Source organism: Anguilla anguilla, chromosome 10 (genome assembly GCF_013347855.1).
Source record: "Anguilla anguilla isolate fAngAng1 chromosome 10, fAngAng1.pri, whole genome shotgun sequence".
NCBI classification, from domain to species: Eukaryota; Metazoa; Chordata; class Actinopteri; order Anguilliformes; family Anguillidae; genus Anguilla; species Anguilla anguilla.
In genome coordinates, this window is record NC_049210.1 from 3,656,256 (window position 1) to 3,677,566 (window position 21,311).

Here is a 21,311-nt window from a genome sequence, read left to right on the forward strand (position 1 = left end):
CACAGTACAAAAAAAAAAACAGTTGCCAACAACGCCCATGCATGGAGGTGTGATTCGGTGGGGTGGAAGAGTTTTAATTTTCTAAGTGGGAAAATTATGTTGATTACGTCTTAAATGTTTGTGGTCACATAAGACTACAGTATTTAAAATTGGTGGATGACTCTGAGTTTTACTCGCGCTTATTTGATTGACGCACAAAGTTACACCTGAACAGATTAATTTATTGGTGGCTTTCAAGTTGCTATTTCGAAGTCTCCCACTTAACGTTTTACGTATTAATTTCGCAATCACACGATTTAAGCCATTTGGATGAGGTAAGGGTTACAGGTAAGCACTCGAACAGCTCAAAAGCAATAACGTCATCTTTCTTAACGGAAGCTGTACAAAGACGCCCCGTCGCTGGCTCGGAAGTGGGCGACTCCGACTTGACTGACTGGTTCGGGAGTGTTTCAGGATTCTATGGTAAGCAGCAAAGTTTATTGTTTTACGATATAGTCGGCTATGTTTTTTTGCTCTTCTGTTTCAACTTGGGTGCGATAATGTGTTATTGTTGAAAATAAGAGAGGAAATGGCTAGATTAGAGTTCAGGCAGTAGGTCCAATATTTTGCGTCGCAATGGTCGCTGACTTCGTTAGCCACCAAGCTAGCTAGCTTTTCCAGGGGCGACTGGGGTGGATATGTCGCTACCTATGGTTCTCCTTTTTAATTCTAATTGAGGTTTGCTTATTAACTAACTGTCACAAGTGAAAACAGTCGAATCTTAAACTAAATGGCGAACTATCGTGGTGTGCGTCGCTTGCTAGCTAGCCAACGGGATCTTTTATGTTTCAAGTTGGCTTGCTAACAATCAGTTAGCGGATGCTATAACAACATGTCGCAATTTCCAATGTCTGATTCATTTAGCCGGAACATTGGGCACTAGACTCAACGCTAAGGTTGCTTATTTTCCTTCGAGTGGTGGTATGATTACGGAAAGAAAGCTGGAAGCAACGCCATTTGGCTACATGGATGGTGGTTAGACAATTGAATATGATGTGACATGAGCTAGTGGGCCAACATTAACTAAAACGTAAAAAACTTCACTACTCCTCTTCACTACTGTAGACTACTGTTAGAACAGGGACGACAATGGGTGTAAAACGAGCGTTCTTCGCTTAGCTACAGTATTTGTCAGTCAGTGCTAAGTCATCAAACCAGACCGAACAAAGAAACTCACGAAAAGCTCACCTTACGTCACGTTTGACCTATTCGAAAGAAATCACCTACACTTGTATATCTAAAAGTTAATCAGATCCAGAGTAGGTAAGCTAGTTAATTATCCCAGTGTGCCTATCCATTTTAGTGTGGCATAATTCGCATTGTATCCATAAGACCTCTCCATCGGATCGCCCACAACTTCCATGGGACTGCCCCATTGTCGTATTTTAATAATACACATTTACCGTTGATATTTTGGAAGTCCAGAACTGGACTGCGGGCTAGCCACCGACACTGCGCAAATCTGCATGGAAATCTGTCTTGCCGCAGGAAGAGATGTCGGGAGAAAGCGTGGTGAGCTCGGCGGTGCCGGCAGCTACAACTCGGACCACCTCCTTCAAGGGATCCAGCCCCAGCTCCAAGTACGTGAAGCTGAACGTGGGCGGCGCGCTCTACTACACCACCATGCAGACCCTCACCAAGCAGGACACCATGCTCAAAGCCATGTTCAGCGGCAGGATGGAGGTGCTAACCGACAGCGAAGGTATGGACCAGCTCGGGGGCGGGATGGTTGTGGTGACACTGGTATCCATCGGGCCAAATGTAGACTGGGGGGGGGGGGTCTAAATAAGTACCCATGCACCAGCAGAACACCAAACTTTGAACCTGTGTGTTTTCAGTCTTTAATTTCTTGAAACATAACTTCAGTTTAATGGTCAAGTCAATGCTGTTCCTTAAGCTATGACCCTCCCTCAGATAGAGAGAGAATTATGAGCACTTGCACTATGGTGTCTGCAGAGAAAACTACTAATTTCATGTATTGGTCTGAAGGTATTTTGTGACATGCATCTGTCTCATTGTGCTGATTTTCAATTTTTTAAAGTTCCCTAAATTGTGTTTCGTCTTATCTGTTGGCTTAATTCAGCATTGCAACAGTTTCCTTGCCTGAATTTTTTTTTTTTTGTTCCTCCGCAATCGGTCGGATTTTGTGTCATCAGTGCCTTGTTTTCCCCTGCGTCTCTCCCTTGCGCTGAGCTGGGACAGAGGAGCATGCTAAACGGTCCAAATGTTTGCCCCTCCCGGGGGAACGTTTGAGGGCTGGGGAGCCAGCCGCTGTGGGTTGCCAGAGTACACCGTGTGTACTCTCTGTCTGGATCTCGAGAAACAGAGAGAGGGCCGAGGACCGTGTGCCAAGTGGCCCCATTCGAACGGGAACCTAGCAACAGAGAGCAGCTGAGCGAGTGGGAGGCGAGGGGGGAACGGCGAAGGAGGGTCAGCCAAGGGCTCCGCGTCAATCAAAAAACCAGAGAACGAGGCGTAAATACACAGCGCTGCCAGCGGGGCCCGTGAATACCGATTCAGCTCCCGTCTCCATGGGGCCGCTGATGGGCTTTCACAGCTGCGGCTTGACTACGCTGGCCCTGTGTCACGGGGGTTTGTGTAGGCCAGAACGCTATTGGTCCAGGGGTTTGGTTTTAGGTCACAATGCTGTTGGCCCAAAGGCTGAGTGGGGCACTGCATTCTACATTTACATTACATTTATTTGGCAGTCACTTTTATCCAATGCGATGTACTATAAGTGCATACCGAAGACCATTGGAACAACTGCAATTACACTGGAAACAACTACAAAACAACTTTACATCGTAAGCATTTAAGCAGACGCTGTTACACAGTCACTTTTACAGCTTTAAAAATTAAAGTTAAATCACTTTACAAGACTGGATGTTTACTGAAGTAATTCAGGTTTACGCACCTTTCTGAAGGGTGAAATGACCATGCCCAGCCTGGTTAACTGGCAGCCTTCGGGTTGCAGTCCTAGTTCCCAAATATCAGGCACCTTTTACTGCCACTTGGGCTTGAACAAAGACATTCAAACGGCACTTCTTCGTAAGAAAGGATCATCTGTGAAGTAAGAGCGTCGTATTGAATGGGGTCCAGACCACCTGCTAAGAAGATGATGTCATATGACTCACCCTTCAGCGCTCTTCTGACTCACTGGTGATGTTTTGTCTTGCCCCCCCCCCACCCAACCACCCACCAAAATGTCTCCCCCCTGCAGGGTGGATCCTGATCGACCGGTGCGGGAAGCATTTCGGCACCATCCTGAACTACCTGCGGGACGGCGCCGTGCCCCTGCCCGAGAGCCGGCGGGAGATCGAGGAGCTGCTGGCCGAGGCGAAGTACTACCTGGTCCAGGGGCTGGCCGACGAGTGCCAGGCAGCGCTGCAGGTACCGCCCCCTACAGGCCGCACCATGCACTCGCGCCCAAAAGCTGACATTTATCATGATCTCATATAGACCTGTGCTCCGTTACTTACATATTTAATTCATTAAACAATTAATTATTGTTGGAGCTAGCTTGACAGTCCTACTCGCATTTAGAATATTTTTAATATTTTCTGTTACCAGCTGTCAAGGAGACATTTACATTGACACTTTTTAAACTTTATTTTGTGCAAAGACTGTGGGTGTGGAGTCTAAATTATAAAACCGAGTGGTTAAAAAGTAATTGAGAGGCTCCACCAAGGTCTGGAGCAGACGCTTAACGATCAGGGGAAGTGGGTCTGTGAAACTCAAATAAGCCCGCGTTGCTACGGATCCCAGTCTGCCATCTTCCCCCTCATTGTCTGTACAGCTGTTCCATCGATCGTTGATCCCCATACGTTCCTGACGCGCGGTGTGCAATTAGCTCGGCGGCAGTTAATTACAGTTCCCTGCGCTTAAGGGAGAGAAAGAGAGAGAGAGAGAGGCTGCACTTGGGCGTGCTGTGCACCTGCGTGGTGACTTACCCAGAATGCACGCCGTGAATACGTAATTAAAATCCCTGTAGATCACTTCCTGCTTTCCAGTTCTTTTTTTTTAACGCGCTCTTTCGCCGTTCCGACAGAACAAAGACACTTACGAGCCGTTCTGCAAGGTGCCCCTGGTGACGTCATCCAAGGAGGAGCAGAGGCTCATCTCCACCTCCAACAAGGTACCGGGGCGCCATGGAAACGCAGCATCGCAGCACTGACTGATATCTCCGGTGAACTGAACTCAGATGAGGTTTTGCTTTCTCACCCCCTCCATCCCTCTCTCTCTCTCTCCCCCCAGCCTACCGTCAAACTCCTGTACAACAGAAGCAACAACAAGTATTCCTACACCAGGTAAGAAAGAAGTTCCAGTTTACTGTAAGAGGGACAGATTATTATTTGTAGACCAGCTGTGCCCGCTCCCCAAATTTTGGGCTGTTTTGAGATCATAAGGGGTGAAGTGCAAGATATAAATGAGATTTGTTAGTGCTGATGGCCACTGTGAAGGACGGCCCCAGTGGCAGTTTTGAGGGCGGGGCTAACTGTCTCGTCCCCCCCCCACCCCCACCCCCACCCCCACCCCTGCAGTAACTCTGACGACAACATGCTGAAGAACATCGAGCTCTTCGACAAGCTGTCGCTGCGGTTCAACGGGCGCGTGCTCTTCATCAAGGACGTGATCGGGGACGAGATCTGCTGCTGGTCCTTCTACGGGCAGGGCCGCAAGATCGCCGAGGTCTGCTGCACCTCCATCGTCTACGCCACCGAGAAGAAGCAGACCAAGGTGAGCGGACGTCCCGCTGGGGGCCGGTACCTCGCCAAAACGCCCCCAGGGGGGTACACACAGACAGCCCACAGAGCACTCTGCTAAAATTCTTACGCTCCTGCAAAAACTGGTGTTTGTGGCATCTAAAATAGCGTTACACAAAACGTACATAAGCGGCATATTGTGCAATTTCACGTATGTACAAGTGAACAAATTTACATGTGAGCGAACATGGCAGAGTGTTCACACAGAGGGTGCTTTACTTGAAGAACATACTCACTGGTTTCATACGAAGCCGAAACGGAAAGCCAGGGGCGTCTCTTCTGTCTGGAGAAGAGGTTCTTTTAGAGCGTTGTTTCAGTACATTCACCGACTGCTGGGAGACTTGGAGCCAATCGTATCGCAGTCGGTACAATCGTCTGTCATTTGGGCTCAAGCCCAGGAACAGAGTGCAGTCTTCATTTCCAAAACGGAGTACGACGAGAGGCTGACTCCACCCTTCTTCTCCACCCTCCCTCATCCCCCCCATCCCCCCCCATCCCCAAAGGTGGAGTTCCCTGAGGCCAGGATCTACGAGGAGACCCTGAACATCCTCCTGTACGAGTCCCAGGACGGGCGGGGCCCCGACAACGCCCTGCTGGAGGCCACCGGGGGCGCCGCCGGGCGCTCCCACCACCTGGACGAGGACGAGGAGCGCGAGCGCATCGAGCGCGTGCGCCGCATCCACGTCAAGCGGCCGGACGACCGCACCCACCACCACCAGTGACCCCGCCCCCTCTCACCGCCCCCTAAGCCCCGCCCCCCCTCGGCCCTGCGGCCCGTGCCTTACAGTGACTAGCGCTTAGCCTCTCTCCTTGCCCACACACACAGACACACCACACACACACACACACACGCACCACGCACACTCGCACGCGAATGCCTGTATACACACACGCCACACAAACACACAGCTCACACACGAATGCCCGCACGCACGCACGCACGCACGCACACACACTCTATCCCCTCCATCCTACAGTCACAGGGGAAGAGAGAGGCACAGACTTCACGTCTCTTAAACAAACTCACCGTCCCGGTGCCCCCCCCCCCTCCCCCCACCCCTCCCCCTCACCACAGATGCAGCTATGTGCCCTTAATGGAAATGTTTTAAGAGAACGCACCTTTTCTCACTCGATGTTTCGTGAGTTGTTGTTGTCGTTACCGTGGGCGATGGGGTGGTTCGTCTCGGCGGGTGGGGCGGGGGTGAGAAAGGGGTTTCCCCTTTGCGTTTTTTTTTAATTTTTTTTTTTAAAAGAAGTGTTGAGAGCAGCAGTGGCTCTGAGGGTCAGGTGTTCAGGCGAGGCAGAAGGTGTGTTCAGAGCAGCTCTCTGCCCGACGAGTGCTGTTTCTACCCCCCCCCCCCCCACCCCCCACCCCCCACCCCCTCCACCCCCTCAAGCGGCAGTTTAAAATCCCAGCCATTTCAAACGGCTTAGAAAGAAAAAGGGCCAAATCCTTCCGCGACTGCAGCAGCCCCCCCCCCAAGTGGTCCAATAAAAAAAAAAAAAATTAGACGGAAGGCATTCCTCAGTGTGCTTGTGCTTCTCTGATAACTGAATCCATTTTGTATTTTTGGGTTTATGGGCTCTGTGGGACGAGGAGCTGCTCTGCCGGGTGAAAGCTAACCGCAGCCCGTTCGGTGGGGTGGGGGGTGTCCCTGTGGCAGTTTGAACCTGTGTGCATTCAAGCGGAGATACGGAACTGGGTTCTGAAATTGGGTAGGGAGACATTTTTGAGGGTACTGCCTTGAGTTCAAGTTCTTTCACGTTTTTCTGAAACTCCAACATTAAAAAAAAAAAAAAACATTCTCTCATTGAGGATCTTAATTCGTTACCACCCACCAAGTTAAAAGGTCTGCATCTTGGTGGTATGTTTTGAAGTACCATTGCTATTATTGTGTTGTCACTATTATAGTAAGTTGATGTCACCCACGATAATCTGCACCCAGTACTCTGTGAATATTGCTGTGTGTAGTTGACGTGTCCGTGCTGATGAGTGAGTCTGTGTGCAGTGTGTGGAGCTGCCTTTTCGTTGTGTGTGTGTGTGTGTCGCGGTTTGAAGTGTCATCTTTTCATATCCTCGTCTGTCGCCGGGTTATCATTTGGTGTAACGAGCGCTGGTCAGACACGAGCAGCGACTGGACGCTCCTGGCCACAGGTGTCCAGAAGTGAAGGACTTTTAAACGGTTTAGGCTTTTTACTGTGCCGTGCTGACTCTTGTTTAACATAATAACGTATCATGAATGGAATGTCTGTGCCGGAAACGCGAGAAGGAAACGGCCATTGTGCTTTTTTGTCGCTGGGGTCTTGTGTCGCGCGTGCGAGAGTGGGGTGCGGTTTAATGGAGTCTGCTGAGAAAGCGGAGGGATTAGCGGAGAATGGAGAGTCTGAATGTCTCGGAGATATGTTTACGTGACGTGCGGTTTGCCTGAGGCTGCGTGCTCTCGAAGAAAGGTTTGCCTAGGCACTGCAGTAACGAGACCTGTGCTTTGGAGAAAGTCCCGATGTTCACCACTAGAGGGCGCCATGCGAAAGGATAAACGAATGGTTTCCTTTTTACGGTTTTGTGGCCGGGGCTCGCAGCCTAATCGCGGTATTTCTTCGGCTCCGTTCGAAGTCGGCTGCTTCTCGGTTACTCTAAGCTGGCGGGGGCTAAGCAGCCGGCGCACCCGCCGCGTTTCTTTGTTCGATCGCCTGAAATTCTCACCGAGCTCAACGTGTGGAAATTTTAAAGGAGAATTTGAGCCTTGGAGTGAGGTGTCAAAGAATTGCCGGGTGATTAAATAATTCCTCCTGTTTGGAAACAGGAGACCGAAGACCTAAAAAACCGGAAACCGGACGCCACGCTCCAGAGGCCGAGAGGGTCTGCTTTAGTAGGAGCAGTTAGGGACTGCAGTTCTAGGATCTGCGTCTTCAGTGTTCACGAAGAAGAAACATACCTACATTTTTTGTTAGATGACAAGACGTTATTTTTTACAATCATCACACATAGAAAAAAAAAAAAAACTCTTTGTACTGGTCTGCACAGAGATATCTTTTACCTATATTTATACCTGCATTATCTCAATAAAAGATTTATACCAGAGCATTTTGTTGGGACTGTCTTTTATTTTAAACACATTTTGCTGAGCGTTACATATAAAATTATGATACATATGGCTTTGATATCACAAAGAAATAACGAAGGACAATTTTGATAAAGCCTCCAGATGTTACATTTCTGAAACCTATGAGAAGTGGAATATTTTACCCTGTTACATACGTAATTAAATGCTTTCTAAGTACTGACACAGTATACCCAAATTATTACTTTGGGAAATGTTGTTTTTAGCCCTTGTTATTTTAATTAACCCTATGAGAAGACTGGAGAAGGAGCGTTCATTTTTGCACTGAACTGTTTTAGTGAGGAGACTGAAGACCTGGGATGTTCCATTTTTGGAGGGCAGTGGTCACCGTTTCCAGGGGCAACGCTCATGTTCTTCCAGCTTCCCCCCCCCACCTTGCAGGTGGCAGCTTGGACCCCCACCCACAGAGGGTGATGTCACTGCATTTCGGGGGGTGGGTGGGGGAGGTCCTTTCACCAGGCCTGTCTGTCCTCTCTGATGAAATATTCAGGGGTCTTGGTGGGATCCGTACGTCCTCGAAGATCACCTGGCCTATCGTGTGTCCGGGAGACCCCCTTCTCCAATCACCGAGCTCTGGCTCGCAGAGATACCTGGTGGAAAGGACAGGTTGGTGGGGGGGGGGGGGGTGCTATGTTACTGTCTATCCTCAATTAAATATCAAAATTAATACTTTTCTCCTCTGGACATAGGGCTCAATATTGTACATTGGACCACAGCATTTCCCATTGGTGCAGGATGCCATATCACAGCTCTGTTTTACTCACCACCATCAGGTGGCCATTCTTGGCTTTGTACACCATGGGCTCCTGGCCACTGGCGAAGTCCACAAATCCCTCCTTGCCCGGCTGGATGTCGAATTTGATGCTGAAGAAACACAAAGCGGTTATGCTATGGTAGGGTGCTCTTTGATTCTCTCCCAAGTCGAGGGGGTGTCCCATCTTATCCCAAAAAGGCCGTGGGGGTACAGGTTTTTGTTCTTAGCTTGATACTAGAATCCCTGATTTTGCTTACTGACGTCTGATTTAAGACCGTGATTGGTCAATCGGCTGAATCTAGCACTGGGCTAAAACAAAATCCTAAAACACCCACATCAGCCCATTTTTGGATAAGATGGGACACCCCCTGCCTTAAGTCTTCTCCAGCAGACAGTGCTCAGGCCTCACCTTCCCTGGACCACTTTGATGGCTTCCTGCTTGTTAGCCACCACACTCAGCTTGGTCAGCGCCTCGAACAGGTGCTCACACTCCAGCACCAGGTCCCCCTAAACACACACGGGACAGGGAAAACCGTACGGGTCACGCAGTTGAAATCTGGCAAACTTGTTGTGTGACCACAGGCATGTTGTCTGTTCCCCCTATATCTCTCTCCCCTCCACAGTCATCAAAGGAAATGTCCTTGGGGCAATTTAGAGTCACACTTGAGGTTCTGTTTTTCCTCCCCCTCCCTGCGACAGGCATAAGAAGGTATCCTGGAGTTTTCTCCCCTTTTGAAAGTTTTATTTCTTTGAAGACACAGCACACCAGGATCACTGCAGGGTTAGGGTTAGGGTTAGAGACCAACACACACCTGGATGTGGTGACGGGACAGGGACCTACCTTCTGCTTGGCGTCCTCGCACCTGACGTGCAGGATCATGATGCTGTCGGTCAGGTTGCTGACGGACACGCCTGCAATCGCAGCGAGACCTCCGTCAGCCCGTTCGCTCCTCCCATGCCACTCTCAGTCACGCGACAGAATTTTACGGATAAACGAAACCCGAATAATCACCGTCATGTTTGACTTGGCATGGGGTTAGGGTCAGAGTAATGTTCACTGTGTGAACTGGACTTAGTGTGCTCACGGCTATGAATAACTGTTACATAATGAGTATTGCTCCTTATCGGACCTGTGTTCTGTAGTTGTTCCAATGGCATCCGGTATGCGCTTATTGTACATCGCTTTGGATAAAATCGTCTGCCAAATAAATGTAATGTAATGAAACCGAGGAAAAAAATGTTTAAAATTTTTTTTTTTTAAACGATAGGTCGGCCGGCCACCCCAGGTGTGCGTGCGGAACCCCAGGGCCCACAGGTGTGCCGGTCACCTGTGAGAGCGCCGTACGCCACCCTCTGCTTGATCTTGGCCTCCTCCGCCACGTAGGCCGCAGCCTGGGTGAGGATGAGCTGCCGCTGGCGAGACTTGAAGCCGTTCCGGTCGTACTTCACCACCGGGGTGCTATACTGTGGAGGGGGGTGGGGAGAGGGAGAGGGGGAGAGGGAGAGGGGGAGGGGGAGAAGGGGAGGAGAGGGAGAGGGGGAGGGGAGGGGGGAGGGGGGAGGGGGGAGAGGAGGGGGGAGGGGGGAGAGGGGGAGGGGGGAGGGGGGAGAGGGAGAAGGGGGGGAGAGGGAGGGGGGGAGAGAGAGAAATTTAATTGTGTATAGATATAGATTTCTTCACGGTTCCTTCAAAATAGCTCAGTTGGTACAGTCTATACAGCAGTTCCAAGCAGTTATTTTTAAAAAATTTTTTATTTACCTTGATTCGTTCCTGGCGAATTGTCTGCACGACCCTGGGGTTGATATCCTCCTCACCTGGAGACACAGTGTACAGGGGGGGATATCATACACTCAGAGAATTAACACAAGTTGGAAAGCAAACACTGCTGTTCCATCTAACCCACAAGCAATGCAGCGATGAGTGACACAGGCTGTCGGAAGGACGGGCTATACTGACTGATCCTGGTGTCTACGAAGGGCTTGGAGACGCTCTGCGCATAGCTGTCCTTCTTCCCCTTGAACATGGCGCTGGTTTTCTCTTTAAGCTGCAGCTGAGGGGGCAGAATGGACGGTCGAAAATATTAACGAGGGAAATATCTCCCGCAGATAATACTAATTGTAAGAATAATGAGGATTAGCAAGGCCTGTAGGGTGGGAAGCACTGAAAGGCGAGGGAGGGTGTGGGGTGGGGCGGGGGTGGGGGACACCTGGACGTACCTGGGCTTTCCGCTGGGGTGTGGTCCCTTTCACGTACTTCCGCACCAGCATTCGCGTGTGGAGCTTGCGCAGGAGTTCCGAGGTCTGTGGAACGCGGGAGGACCACAACCTGAAGCACCTATCCCACAATTCATGAGCACAGAACAGGCCTGGGGGTGTTCTAGTACCACAGAGTTTCACCTGGTCAACCTGGAAGTCTTATACTTCCTACTTCAAATGACTTCATGGGGCAGCCTGTTGATGTCTAATTCTATCCTCCACTGTACTGGGTAGAAAAAATACCTGAACCGCACCCAGGTCACAGATTATTTTTAAAACTTTCTTTTGATACAGTTTGGAAAACAAATAAGGAAAATCCCCAACACGTAAGTAATATAAAGACAAAAAAATAACCTCAAACTGGTTCAAATTAAGACTCTGCTCTCAACCCCTGTTGAAAGATGGCGGCCACTCCCTCAAGCTCCTCCTACCTCCTTCACGACAGGTGGAGGGGTCAGCCAGGTGGTTTTGTCGAGGACAGTTTTGGGCAGGTTGTCCTTCAGCCTGTTGAGATAGTTGACTCTGACGAAGGCCAGGTACTCTGAGTTGTCCGCAGACGTCGCCAGATGTCTGTTCATGTATCCCTTGATAAATCTGCCCAAAGAAGGGAAGAAAAAAATTCAGGCTATTTCTTGCTTATGCCTGTCTGTGTTGCCAGCTAAAACGATCACTGAGACGTTGCCTCAATAGCCCAGTGGGAGAAAGGGGTCATAAATCTTAACAGCTAATAGAAGCCATTTTGTTTGAGCCATGTCATAAAATTAAACTTGTATTCTAGCGGATTGTATATTTCTTACTTCTTGATAACTTTGACAGCCCAGGCCCTCTTCTCTCTCTCTTTCCTGGCCTGTACTCCTCTCCAGCAGGTCTCAATCTTGGTGGCTGAAGGTACAGCATTTAGTCACACACACACATACACACACACACACACACACACACACTCAGAGCCTGGCCACAGGCAGGTGTCATCAAGAACATCCGTATCCACTGCGTTTATAGCGAGGTTTGAGTAACTGAGACATATTTTAAGCACGTTCTGAGCGCTAGTTCTACCCTCCGCTTACCCGCTTCCTTCTGTTTCCGGAACTCTCCTTTCGCTCTGTAGCCTTTGTACTTGGCCTGAATCCTCGACGCTGCAAGATTAATGAGAGCAGGATGACCTTGGCCAATCCTAAAAAACGGACAACTTTATCTACATACTATCCATCCATCCATTATCTATACCCGCTTATCCTGGGCAGGGTCGCCAGGGGTGCTGGAGCCTATCCCAGCGTACATTGGACAAGAGGCATAGACAGGCCGCCAATCTATCGCAGGGCTCTATATACTACATTTTCCAAAAATAGACACCTACCCAGCTCGTGCTTACAGCGCTCGAAGGCGTCTTCTGTGGCGAAAAGCGTCCGGGCGTGGCGGATGAATATCTTGGTTCTGCGCGGAGAAGGATACAGGGTTGACTTGAGGTCTGCGGGATCTCAGCGCGTGGCAGTGCGGCGCAACGGTCAGAGAGATAGAGAGTTCCTGTAACCAAGAGGCTGCAGGTTCAATTACCAGAAGGGGCATTGCTTACCGTTGTACCCTGGAGCGAGGTACTTAGGCCGAATTAGTTCAGCTGATAGACAGCTACGCAAATGCGGTGTGTGTAAAGATGTGGAAGCTGTATAAGTGGGTGTGGATAAGACCTTGTACTAACGAACTAAATGCAATGTGTTTTTTCCCCGAATACTACCACCCCCCCATCTTGGGAGGGCCAATTTTATTATAAACTTTATTATTATCATTATAATTTCCACGACCATTAGTAAATAGATACCTTACTGGAATAAACTCAGAAAGGAAGTAAAGGAAAATAAATTTTAAAAAACTGGAGCAAGAAAAAAACTAAAAGTAGAAAACAAAGGAACAGGGAGCAAATAAAACGCAGGTACGTATATATAATGTGCATTTCCAAGTGTCAGTGGAAGTGGTCAGTCTCACCTGCACGCTCTGGGACCTGTGTGGAGAGGGCACTTCTCTTACCTGCCCATCTTGTACTCGTCCGGCCCGTAGCCCAGGTGTCTGACCAGCTTTTCGACACCGTCGGCGGGGACCCCTCTCCAGTGGGGCCAGGTGTCCGGACACAGGGGCTTATACCTGCGAGGAACACGGGGTACCTGAGCACCTGAGCACCTGTGCACCTCAGCCCACCACAGTCCGCCCAGAGAGGAGCAGATCTGGGTTAAAGGTGAAGCTCTGCAATCCAGGGATCTCAAGAACTTAAGCTCCGCAGGGTTCTGTGAGTCCAATCGGCAGCCATCTTAGGCCTCGGAAATCAAGCGTGTGAAAAAACGAACCACTTAAAATGGAGAAGGGAATTACACTGAAAAGCAGCGGACACTGCGCCCCCCCCCCCCTCAGAACTGGAGTTTCACACCCCTGCTTTGGACACCAGTCAACTTCCTGGAGATTACTTGACAATTTTTAAAGATATTTTCTAGTTTCACCAGTATTCCAAGCCTTTCCTATGAATTTATGTTTCCTTTAGTACGATTTAAAAATATTCCTCAGGTCTTTTTTTTTTGGTTTTAAAAAAAATTATTTTACAGAGTTGGCTGTTCACAGCCAAAGGCGATGGAAGGTTCCATGAATCCCATGATGATTGGAGCTACGGTGTGCTGTTCATCCAATCAAGACCAATCAAGAGAGTCGTTTCTCTGCAGCAGAGCAAAATGATTGGTTCAAATCACAGAGTCACTAATAGCATGAAATAGCTCCACCTATTTTGGGTTCATAAAAAAAAAAAAGCCTTTTTCGTCTGCCACCAAAGCGGGGGGATCTCTTCCAAAAAAAAAAGGGGGACACCTCGGCGTCCCTCGAGGGACCTGTCTGCGTACCTCTGCAGGAAGTTCTCGTAGCGCCGTCGGTAGGCGAAGCCCGCACGCCTGACCCGCAGGTGCTCCATCAGCCCCAGGTACTTCACCTGGTGCCTCACCAGCGCCTCATCGAACCGGCCTGCGGAGAGAGGGGGGCGGAGCCACACGTGACGATCCCGCCCGTGAGGAGCAGGCCGCCGCCGCCGGGCCAGCGTAGCGACACTTTCCCGCTCTTTGGCGAGGTTTTTTTTTTGGCGGGGTGTCTCACCGGGCTCCTTGGCCTCGTTGGACTTCAGGCACCGCACGTACCAGGCCTCCTTGCACATCAGGTGCTCCGCCAGCCTCGTCAGGCTGTTCTTGAACTGCGTGGCCACCTGTGGAGACACGGGCCCGTGTGGATAAGACAAGCCTGCCGTTTTTTTACCGGCCACGCCCCCTGCCCACCCCCTCCCACCCTCCACCCTCCACCACCACCTTTCAGCTGCAGCTGTCTACAGTTGGTCTTGCATGTGACAGCACAGGGGAAAGGGGGTTCGAGAGGAAGAGTGGTACTGGGGGAACACACAGCCTGAAGAAGGCCGGTTGACCAAGACATTGCTGCCATTTTGTGTGCCGAAATAAATCAGATATTTTAAAGTAGCTTTGGACCTTTTTCGCTGTTTTACAGGGAGAACTGGGCCAAGGACTAAGCCTTGCATGGCCTTCCATTGCTTTGTCCTGTTGGCATGGAGACCAGGAGTCTTATTTCAGACCCTGTTAGGATCCCAGGCCCTCCCTGTCTGACCAATCAGTGAATCGAATCGAATCGAATCAAATCAAATCAAATCAAGTCAATTTTATTTGTATGGTGCTTTTTTTACAGATAAACTGTCACACTTCACAGAATAACAGAAGGAAATCCAGGCAAAACCCAGGCCTCAACCCCCAAAAAGCAAGCAAGGTTAAAAAAAACTCCCCAGTGGGAAGAAATTTCAGGAGGAGCCTGGCTACAGAGGGGGAACTGGCCAGCCCAGTGTAAAGTAAGGAGGTAGAATGGAGGGTAACAGAAATGTAATAAGGGATCTATCACAGCAAATCATCAAATGGGTTGAGCAAGTTACAGCTGAGGTATTAAACGAGCTGGTAAAGTAGTCCAAAATGAAAGGATGTATAATACAGGTATGCGGTGCTTGGTACAGGGGGAAGTACCCCAGCCTGACAGGTGAGTCTAGACTGGAACATCTTCCCAGAAACGGGCACCGCCCCCTTTCAGCGGAAACACACGACACCGATCCGACCCTTTACCGTCTCTGGCCTCTTCCTGCTGTCCGGCTCCGCGGACGCGAAGCAGTGCCTGGCGATGGCGTTTTTGGACTGGCGCATCACCTGCTCGGGGAAGGGTACAGCGCGCACCCACACACACACACACACACACACACACACACACCCACACACACACACACACACACACACACACACACACATACACACACACACACACACACACACACACCCACACACACCCACACACACACGCACACACGCACACGTGTGTCTAACACGGACACTCAAGACCAGCCAGCCCACTAGCACTGCAATCAACTCTTCCATTATTTAGGCCAAGTCTGCTGGACTATGAATAATTAAGGAACCAGGCTGAGAATGGCTTCTTTGCCCCCCCCCTCCCCAACCCCCCCGGCTTGTGCATAATCCCCTTCTCAAAGTCCCGGGCACTTACGTCTTTGATGTTCCTGTACAAAAGATCATTGTTTTTGTCAATGAACCCTGGAAAGAGAAAGCAGAGAAAACACGGCGGAGGGGTCAAGGCGAGAACGGCTTTTTTTGGGGGCCTCGGTCCAGTCATCGAGGCTGTCCCTGCAGTTGCCTGTTTGCGTGTGAATATGTGATATCAATAAAGGAATGACTTTAATTAGTAGTTTGAATATGTGTTTTAACAAAACTGACCCAGCACTAGAGAATGCAGTTGCTGTACACCAACCAAGACAGTGGAGTAGTTATTAGACTGCTCTGATAAATGCTGGTCTGGGGCCCAGCGGTGGGGTGTTTGGGTCGTTCCTCTCACCGATGACGCAGTAGGTGACCTCGCCGGCGTAGTGAAGGAGACGGAACTCGCCCCTCTCCAGCGTCTTACGCATCTGCTTGTCGGCCAGCTTGTGCCTGTAGACCACGTCAGCAAAGGGTTAAGCAGTGTGTGTGTGTGTGTGTGTGTGTGTGTTTCTCTGTGATGTTAGATGGTACTAACGTGACAAAGTGAGGGTGGTTGCCCATCTTCTCCTCCAGCTTCTCCAGGAAGGTGAGGTCCGTGGCTTCCCCAGGTCTCAGGCATTCCTCATCCTGGGGGGTGGGGAGGGGGGGGGGTGTTACACAACCAGAGCTGAGTCACTGCTGCTACAGGGGGATCACAGGCATCCATCACCCGCTCTCTGTCCCTCCCTCCTCATCTCAGCCTGTCAGTCATCTGTCGGAGCCCCTCACCAGCACGGAGATGATGCCCCTGTGTTTCTCCTCCACAAGGTCGCAGATGATCTTGTTGTTGAAGAACTGCACCGGCTCCCACTGGAGAAACAGTTAGAGTAGAAAAGCACTCAAATCCTCCACTACGCAACTGAGGGAATCACAACAACAAAAACAGTAGGCAGATTATGTGGGTGGGAATGGTTTGGACACGGAAGGGAAGGCCGCACCTCGATGCCCTCAGTTTCATACTCCTCCTGCTCAGCTTTCAGAGTGAGCTGGATGAACAGCTGCTGCAGCTTCTCGTTGCAGTAGTTGATGCAGAACTGTTCGAAACTGAGAAGCACAAAGACATGAATGTTGTGTTCCAGCAAAAAAAAAAAAAAATAGCAGCACACTTATAAACAAGATCATTGCAAGTCAGATTTAAGAATGAGATTCAGATTTATTTGGTAAACCATGCTGCCAAGCTGGTAAGAGACAACTGGTTGAGTGTGCCCTCTTCAACTTCAACGGTCTGCATCAAAAATCTTGACCCTGGCCCAGCAGACAACCAATCACATGCCAGCTTCTTATGAAAATTAATCTTTCCTATGAGGCTTACAACTATGACAAGTCAAAGCAACTCAGTTCCTCCTACCTGTTCACATAGAATACTTCAAAGCCGTAGATGTCCAATAACCCAATGACCGTCTTCTTAGTTGAATCCTATAGTGCAGAAAGAAAATGAAATGAGAAGTCAGCCTTGGAGGATTCAATCTTTTTTTATAAAGGTACTGGAGGCCTTTAATAAAGGTCTGAGCTTTCACAAGTAAAAGGCTAATTTCTTACACCAACATGGTTCACTTGGAGGCAAAATTCTTATCCAAACCTGATTTCCCTCACTGATAAATGGCAGCTTAAACATGTGACTTACCTGATTGGCTAAAGACTCATTGATCTTGTTAACGAGCCAGGTGAAGGTGCGACCGTATATCGCTTTGGCCAATGCGTCTCTGGCATAGATGGCGTGGTCTATGGTGAAGGGGCTGAGGACCTGGGAACCGAAGGAGGAATAAAAAAATCATTATAATGACAAGCGAACTCTAAAAAGGTGGGCGGCCATTTTGTGGTCTCACAGCTCCTTCACCTCGTCTGTCTTGGCCTCAATCTTCCTGTAGGTCAGGGCCTCCAGGAGCACCTGCACATGGACCCCCAGTAACTGGGAGAGGGAAACCCACAGCGAGTCAGTCATCAGCCACTCAGAAATGTGGAACGCAAGCGTGGGGTTCCGGAAGAGCGGTTCTAGAAGGTCACCTTGGAGACCCAGCGCAGCTCAACGTTGCTGGGCAGAGTGGCGTAGCCCCGGGCGTCGGGACTGAAGTGGACGTTGCCCAGGTGGAGGACGCTGGCGATGATCTCGAACAGAGGCTGCGTTGAAAACAAAAGTAGAGGGAGATCGCTCGTCAGAAGGGACATGCCACAACTCCACCTTGTTCCCATCTATAGTATCGCAAAAAAAAAACTAATAAATAAACATATAAATAAATGATACATTTTTTTAAGTCATGAGCGGAAGTTTATAGTTTAGTCCTGAGTGAGTTTATACAGCGGTTCTATCTCACTGCTGGTCAGCTGGATTAACCCGGAATTGACTGCATTCAGAAACAGTACTCTTAGCACTGTTTCAGACGGTAGCAGTCTCTGACCTTACCTGGATGTCGCTCTCTGTGAATTCAATGACTGAGAGGGCTTTCCTCATCGTCTTCCAGTCATTCTTGTCATTGATGGAGCTCACTTTGTCACATTCCCCCTGTTCAAGAGAGGACAGGTTCAGATACAGACTACATGTATGAACCCAGGACCTTCTTGCCGTGAGGTGACAGTGTTACCCACTGCACCACCTTTTTTGTCCCATTAGGAAAATCCCATCCAGTTGCCATATGAGGATGTTTTGACTTCTTTGAACAGATTAAAGGCATCAAATGGGGGAAATTTTCCGATTCGGTCTGTCATAGGATCCCTGGATAAAGCCGCCCCTGAACCTCAAGCAATGAGCCAAGTGAACAGGAGGCCTCCAGCTGGCAGTGAGGTCATGAGAGAGGGTTTCTCTCACCTGTACCAGGTAACTGTAGTGCTGGCAGTCCCTCTCCAGGCCCAGGGACTGAAGGAGCCCGTCCTCCCCGCCCTCCACTAGCTGGTAGAAGACGTGGAAGTTCCTCTCACCATGGTTCTGATGGACCACCCGAGACTTCTCCAGCAGGTAGCTGAGAATGTGTCCCCCAACAGCTTCTCCCTTTAAAAAGATAAGATGGAGGACCACGGTCAACAACCAAGGCAGTTGGGTACCACCTAATATCCATGTGCACCAGGGTTGGTGGTCAGGCATGGGAAATAATGACCCCCCCCCCCCACCTCTCTGTCGAACTGGATGTCCATGTACTTCCCGAAGCGGCTGGAGTTATCATTCTTCAGTGTTTTGGCGTTCCCGAAAGCCTGTGGCAGAGAGGGGTGCACCAGGGGTCAGAATTTGGGCTGAAGGAAAACCCCACACCGGGTGAAAGGGGAGTTTGAGCGAGCGACCAGGCGCGTGCAGAGTACCCGCCCCCCCCCCCCACCCCCCGCCCTCGCCCTCTCACCTCCAGGACCGGGTTGGACACGAGCATGCGGTCCCGCACGCTGTGCAGGAGGCTGGTGCTCGGGCAGCTGACCGCGTAGAACTGCAGGATCTTCTTGGAGGCCTCGGTCTTCCCGGCGCCGCTCTCGCCGGAGATCAGGATGAAGTGGTTGTTGGTCTCCATCAGCATGGTGTGGTACGCGTTGTCCGCCAGGGCGTAGCTGGCGAGAGAGCACAGAGGCCACAGGACCAAGGGAAGCGTTCAGAGGAAGAAAAAAACCGTGAATCCTGGAAGTGCCCCCTAAAGAACCGGGGGAATAAGTCTCGCCAAATGAATTGCAGAGGCAAGACAGTTATCTCAAGCTTTCAAATCTCTATCATTTCAAACATTTTGCACATGCACATGCGTGCTTCAGAATCTCTCATGGGTTCCCCCCCCACCCCACCCCCCGCCCCCCCCCCCCCCCCCCTCTTCCAATGAGTCAGTTATCTGAACAAAGAGAATTATAACTGGACAACAAGTGCCTGTGTAATGACCCTTCAGGCAATGCAAATTTAGCCAGATGGCCTTTGCAGAGTTGATTACAGTGCACTGTTGGTGCTAACTAAATTGCAAAAATGAACTGAATATTAAAAAACCTCTGCTTGTCTGCACACATATTCAAACACACACACACACACACACACACACCCATGCAGTACTGTACACTCACATATGGGGCGGAAGTTCAAAGAAGTTGACTCCCATGTAGGTGTCCATTTGCTTTTTGTTGTAGATGTCGAGGTCTTTGTACGGGTTGACAGACACCAAAAGAGTGCCAATATAGGTCTGGGAGAAGGGGAGAAGGAAGAAGTTAAGAGTCTTTTCCATTCTTCGACGTTGTACGATGACTTGCCGCCAATTACGCCATTATAGTAGCAGGTGTGAGCTTGAAAATGGCTGTAGGCCAATTGCCTTTGTGATCTGAAATTTCTCCCCCAAATGCACTGGTGGTGTCAGGTGACGTCAAATCCAAAAATTATCTTTACAATTAAGTTTAATATGTTTGCTTTCCATTACCGATTGTTGTTGGACTCTAGGAAGTCTTCGTTCTCTGAAATACGCTACCGCTGGATTATTTTCCAAGAAAAATAAGCACTCTTGGTGCTCCTTGTATTAGCTTTGTTTCAAATGGAACCCTGGTATTTGGAGTGTGAAAATGAATCTTTGTGACCATCGGTCACCATAAATTTTGCTAAATCCACCAAAACGGAAATATTAAGGATCGCCACTTTAACATGACTCCAATCATGGAACCCCATACTCATTCAGGGAGCTGCAGCAGATTTGACCTTTGACCTGTGAAAGCAGCCCCTACTCACATAAATGAGGTCTTCGCTGAAGCGCTTTCTCAGGTTGTCCAGGAAGGCCGTCTCGCTGGTGTGGGGGTCCAAAAGGACAAAGTCCTGGATGCCCACGAGGTCCCGAGCTATCAGGGACCCCTCCATGTTCAGCTGGTTGCTGTGACTCTTCCGTTTCTGCGACCAATCACAGGAGAGAATCAAACGCTCCATCCACTCACATGCCTGTGGCACATTCATGAGCTAAAGCACTGCAAAGCAATTGTCAGAGAGCATAAGGGGAGGTGACAGGCAATGAGACTATGTAGCGCATTTGACAAAATCTGGACTACATATCCCAACAGCCCCTTTTCAATACATTTTGTGGCACTTCTAAATTCTGAACAGTTTATACCAAGGATACTCAAATATGCCCCATGTATCCAAATCCAGCCCCGGCTTTCTTTCCACCTGGAAAATATAACTGAAAAATTAGTGCTACTGATTGGCCAGACTGTCTTCACATCTGAGTCTCAGCTTGGTGGGGGGGGGGTTTAAGAGATTTTCTTCTCCGGAAAGCCCAAATAACAGAAGAGAACCAATCATGACTTATTGATTGAAAAGTGAGGGCAGTGACAGAGCTCGTGCTCGTTGGTTTGAGTATCGCCGCCGGAGGTCTTCAGATTCTCCTCTCTCTCTTTTCAGCGGCCACTGTTGTGACAAGCTGTCCGTCTCGACAGCTATCCGGTAACATCACCCCTTCTCCTCTGCCCATTAAATACAGGCCGGTAATCTTTATAGCTGAGCGCGGAGCGGACTTGGCCAAGGGTTCGAGTGTGGTGAGTGCCAAGTTCCGCTCTCTTGTTCTCGCGTCGCTCGAAAGCTCTCCAAAGTGCATCCTTAGGTCAGCCATTTGTATTTATTTATTTTTTGCGCACCTTTTATTATTATTATTATTATTATTATTAATTACATTTATATAGCACTTTTCCAAATGCTCAAAGTGCTTTACAGTGAAGGGGAACTCACCTCACCCACCACCAATGTGTAGCACCCACCTGGGTGATGCACGGCAGCCATTTTGCGCCAGAACGCTCACCACCCATTAACACCTTGTGCACAGCCATTCAATAAAATATGTCTAATAAATTAATG

General features: G+C 49.6%; 2 protein-coding genes across 3 annotated transcripts; one reads left to right on the forward strand and one right to left on the reverse strand.

The window, feature by feature from the left end:
• Positions 1 to 224: 224 nt before the first annotated feature.
• kctd10 (potassium channel tetramerization domain containing 10) lies at positions 225 to 5,648 on the forward strand. The gene is made up of 7 exons (XM_035378420.1): positions 225 to 462; positions 1,528 to 1,741; positions 3,260 to 3,429; positions 4,088 to 4,174; positions 4,294 to 4,346; positions 4,581 to 4,776; positions 5,306 to 5,648. Exons 1-7 carry the CDS (start codon positions 460 to 462, stop codon positions 5,522 to 5,524), a joined length of 942 nt encoding a protein of 313 aa, XP_035234311.1. The 5' UTR covers positions 225 to 459; the 3' UTR covers positions 5,525 to 5,648.
• A 2,283-nt stretch (positions 5,649 to 7,931) lies between these two features.
• myo1ha (myosin IHa) lies at positions 7,932 to 20,351 on the reverse strand. Of its 2 annotated transcripts, XM_035378421.1 has the most exons (31): positions 20,199 to 20,351; positions 19,550 to 19,665; positions 18,859 to 19,057; positions 18,635 to 18,715; positions 18,336 to 18,515; positions 17,934 to 18,032; positions 17,537 to 17,650; positions 17,370 to 17,441; positions 17,157 to 17,276; positions 16,881 to 16,948; positions 16,471 to 16,576; positions 16,262 to 16,342; positions 16,029 to 16,120; positions 15,849 to 15,943; positions 15,504 to 15,550; positions 15,071 to 15,151; positions 14,055 to 14,160; positions 13,808 to 13,925; positions 12,954 to 13,067; positions 12,289 to 12,365; positions 11,999 to 12,067; positions 11,732 to 11,816; positions 11,366 to 11,528; positions 10,896 to 10,979; positions 10,636 to 10,729; positions 10,438 to 10,493; positions 10,007 to 10,142; positions 9,520 to 9,590; positions 9,088 to 9,185; positions 8,689 to 8,788; positions 7,933 to 8,514 (listed from the first exon to the last, which is right to left on the reverse strand). In XM_035378421.1, exons 1-31 carry the CDS (start codon positions 20,322 to 20,324, stop codon positions 8,488 to 8,490), a joined length of 3,075 nt encoding a protein of 1,024 aa, XP_035234312.1. In that variant the 5' UTR covers positions 20,325 to 20,351; the 3' UTR covers positions 7,933 to 8,487. The 2 variants fall into 2 exon arrangements, with proteins under 2 accessions (XP_035234313.1, XP_035234312.1); XM_035378422.1 differs by having other exon boundaries at positions 7,932 to 8,514; positions 13,808 to 14,160.
• Positions 20,352 to 21,311: the final 960 nt, after the last annotated feature.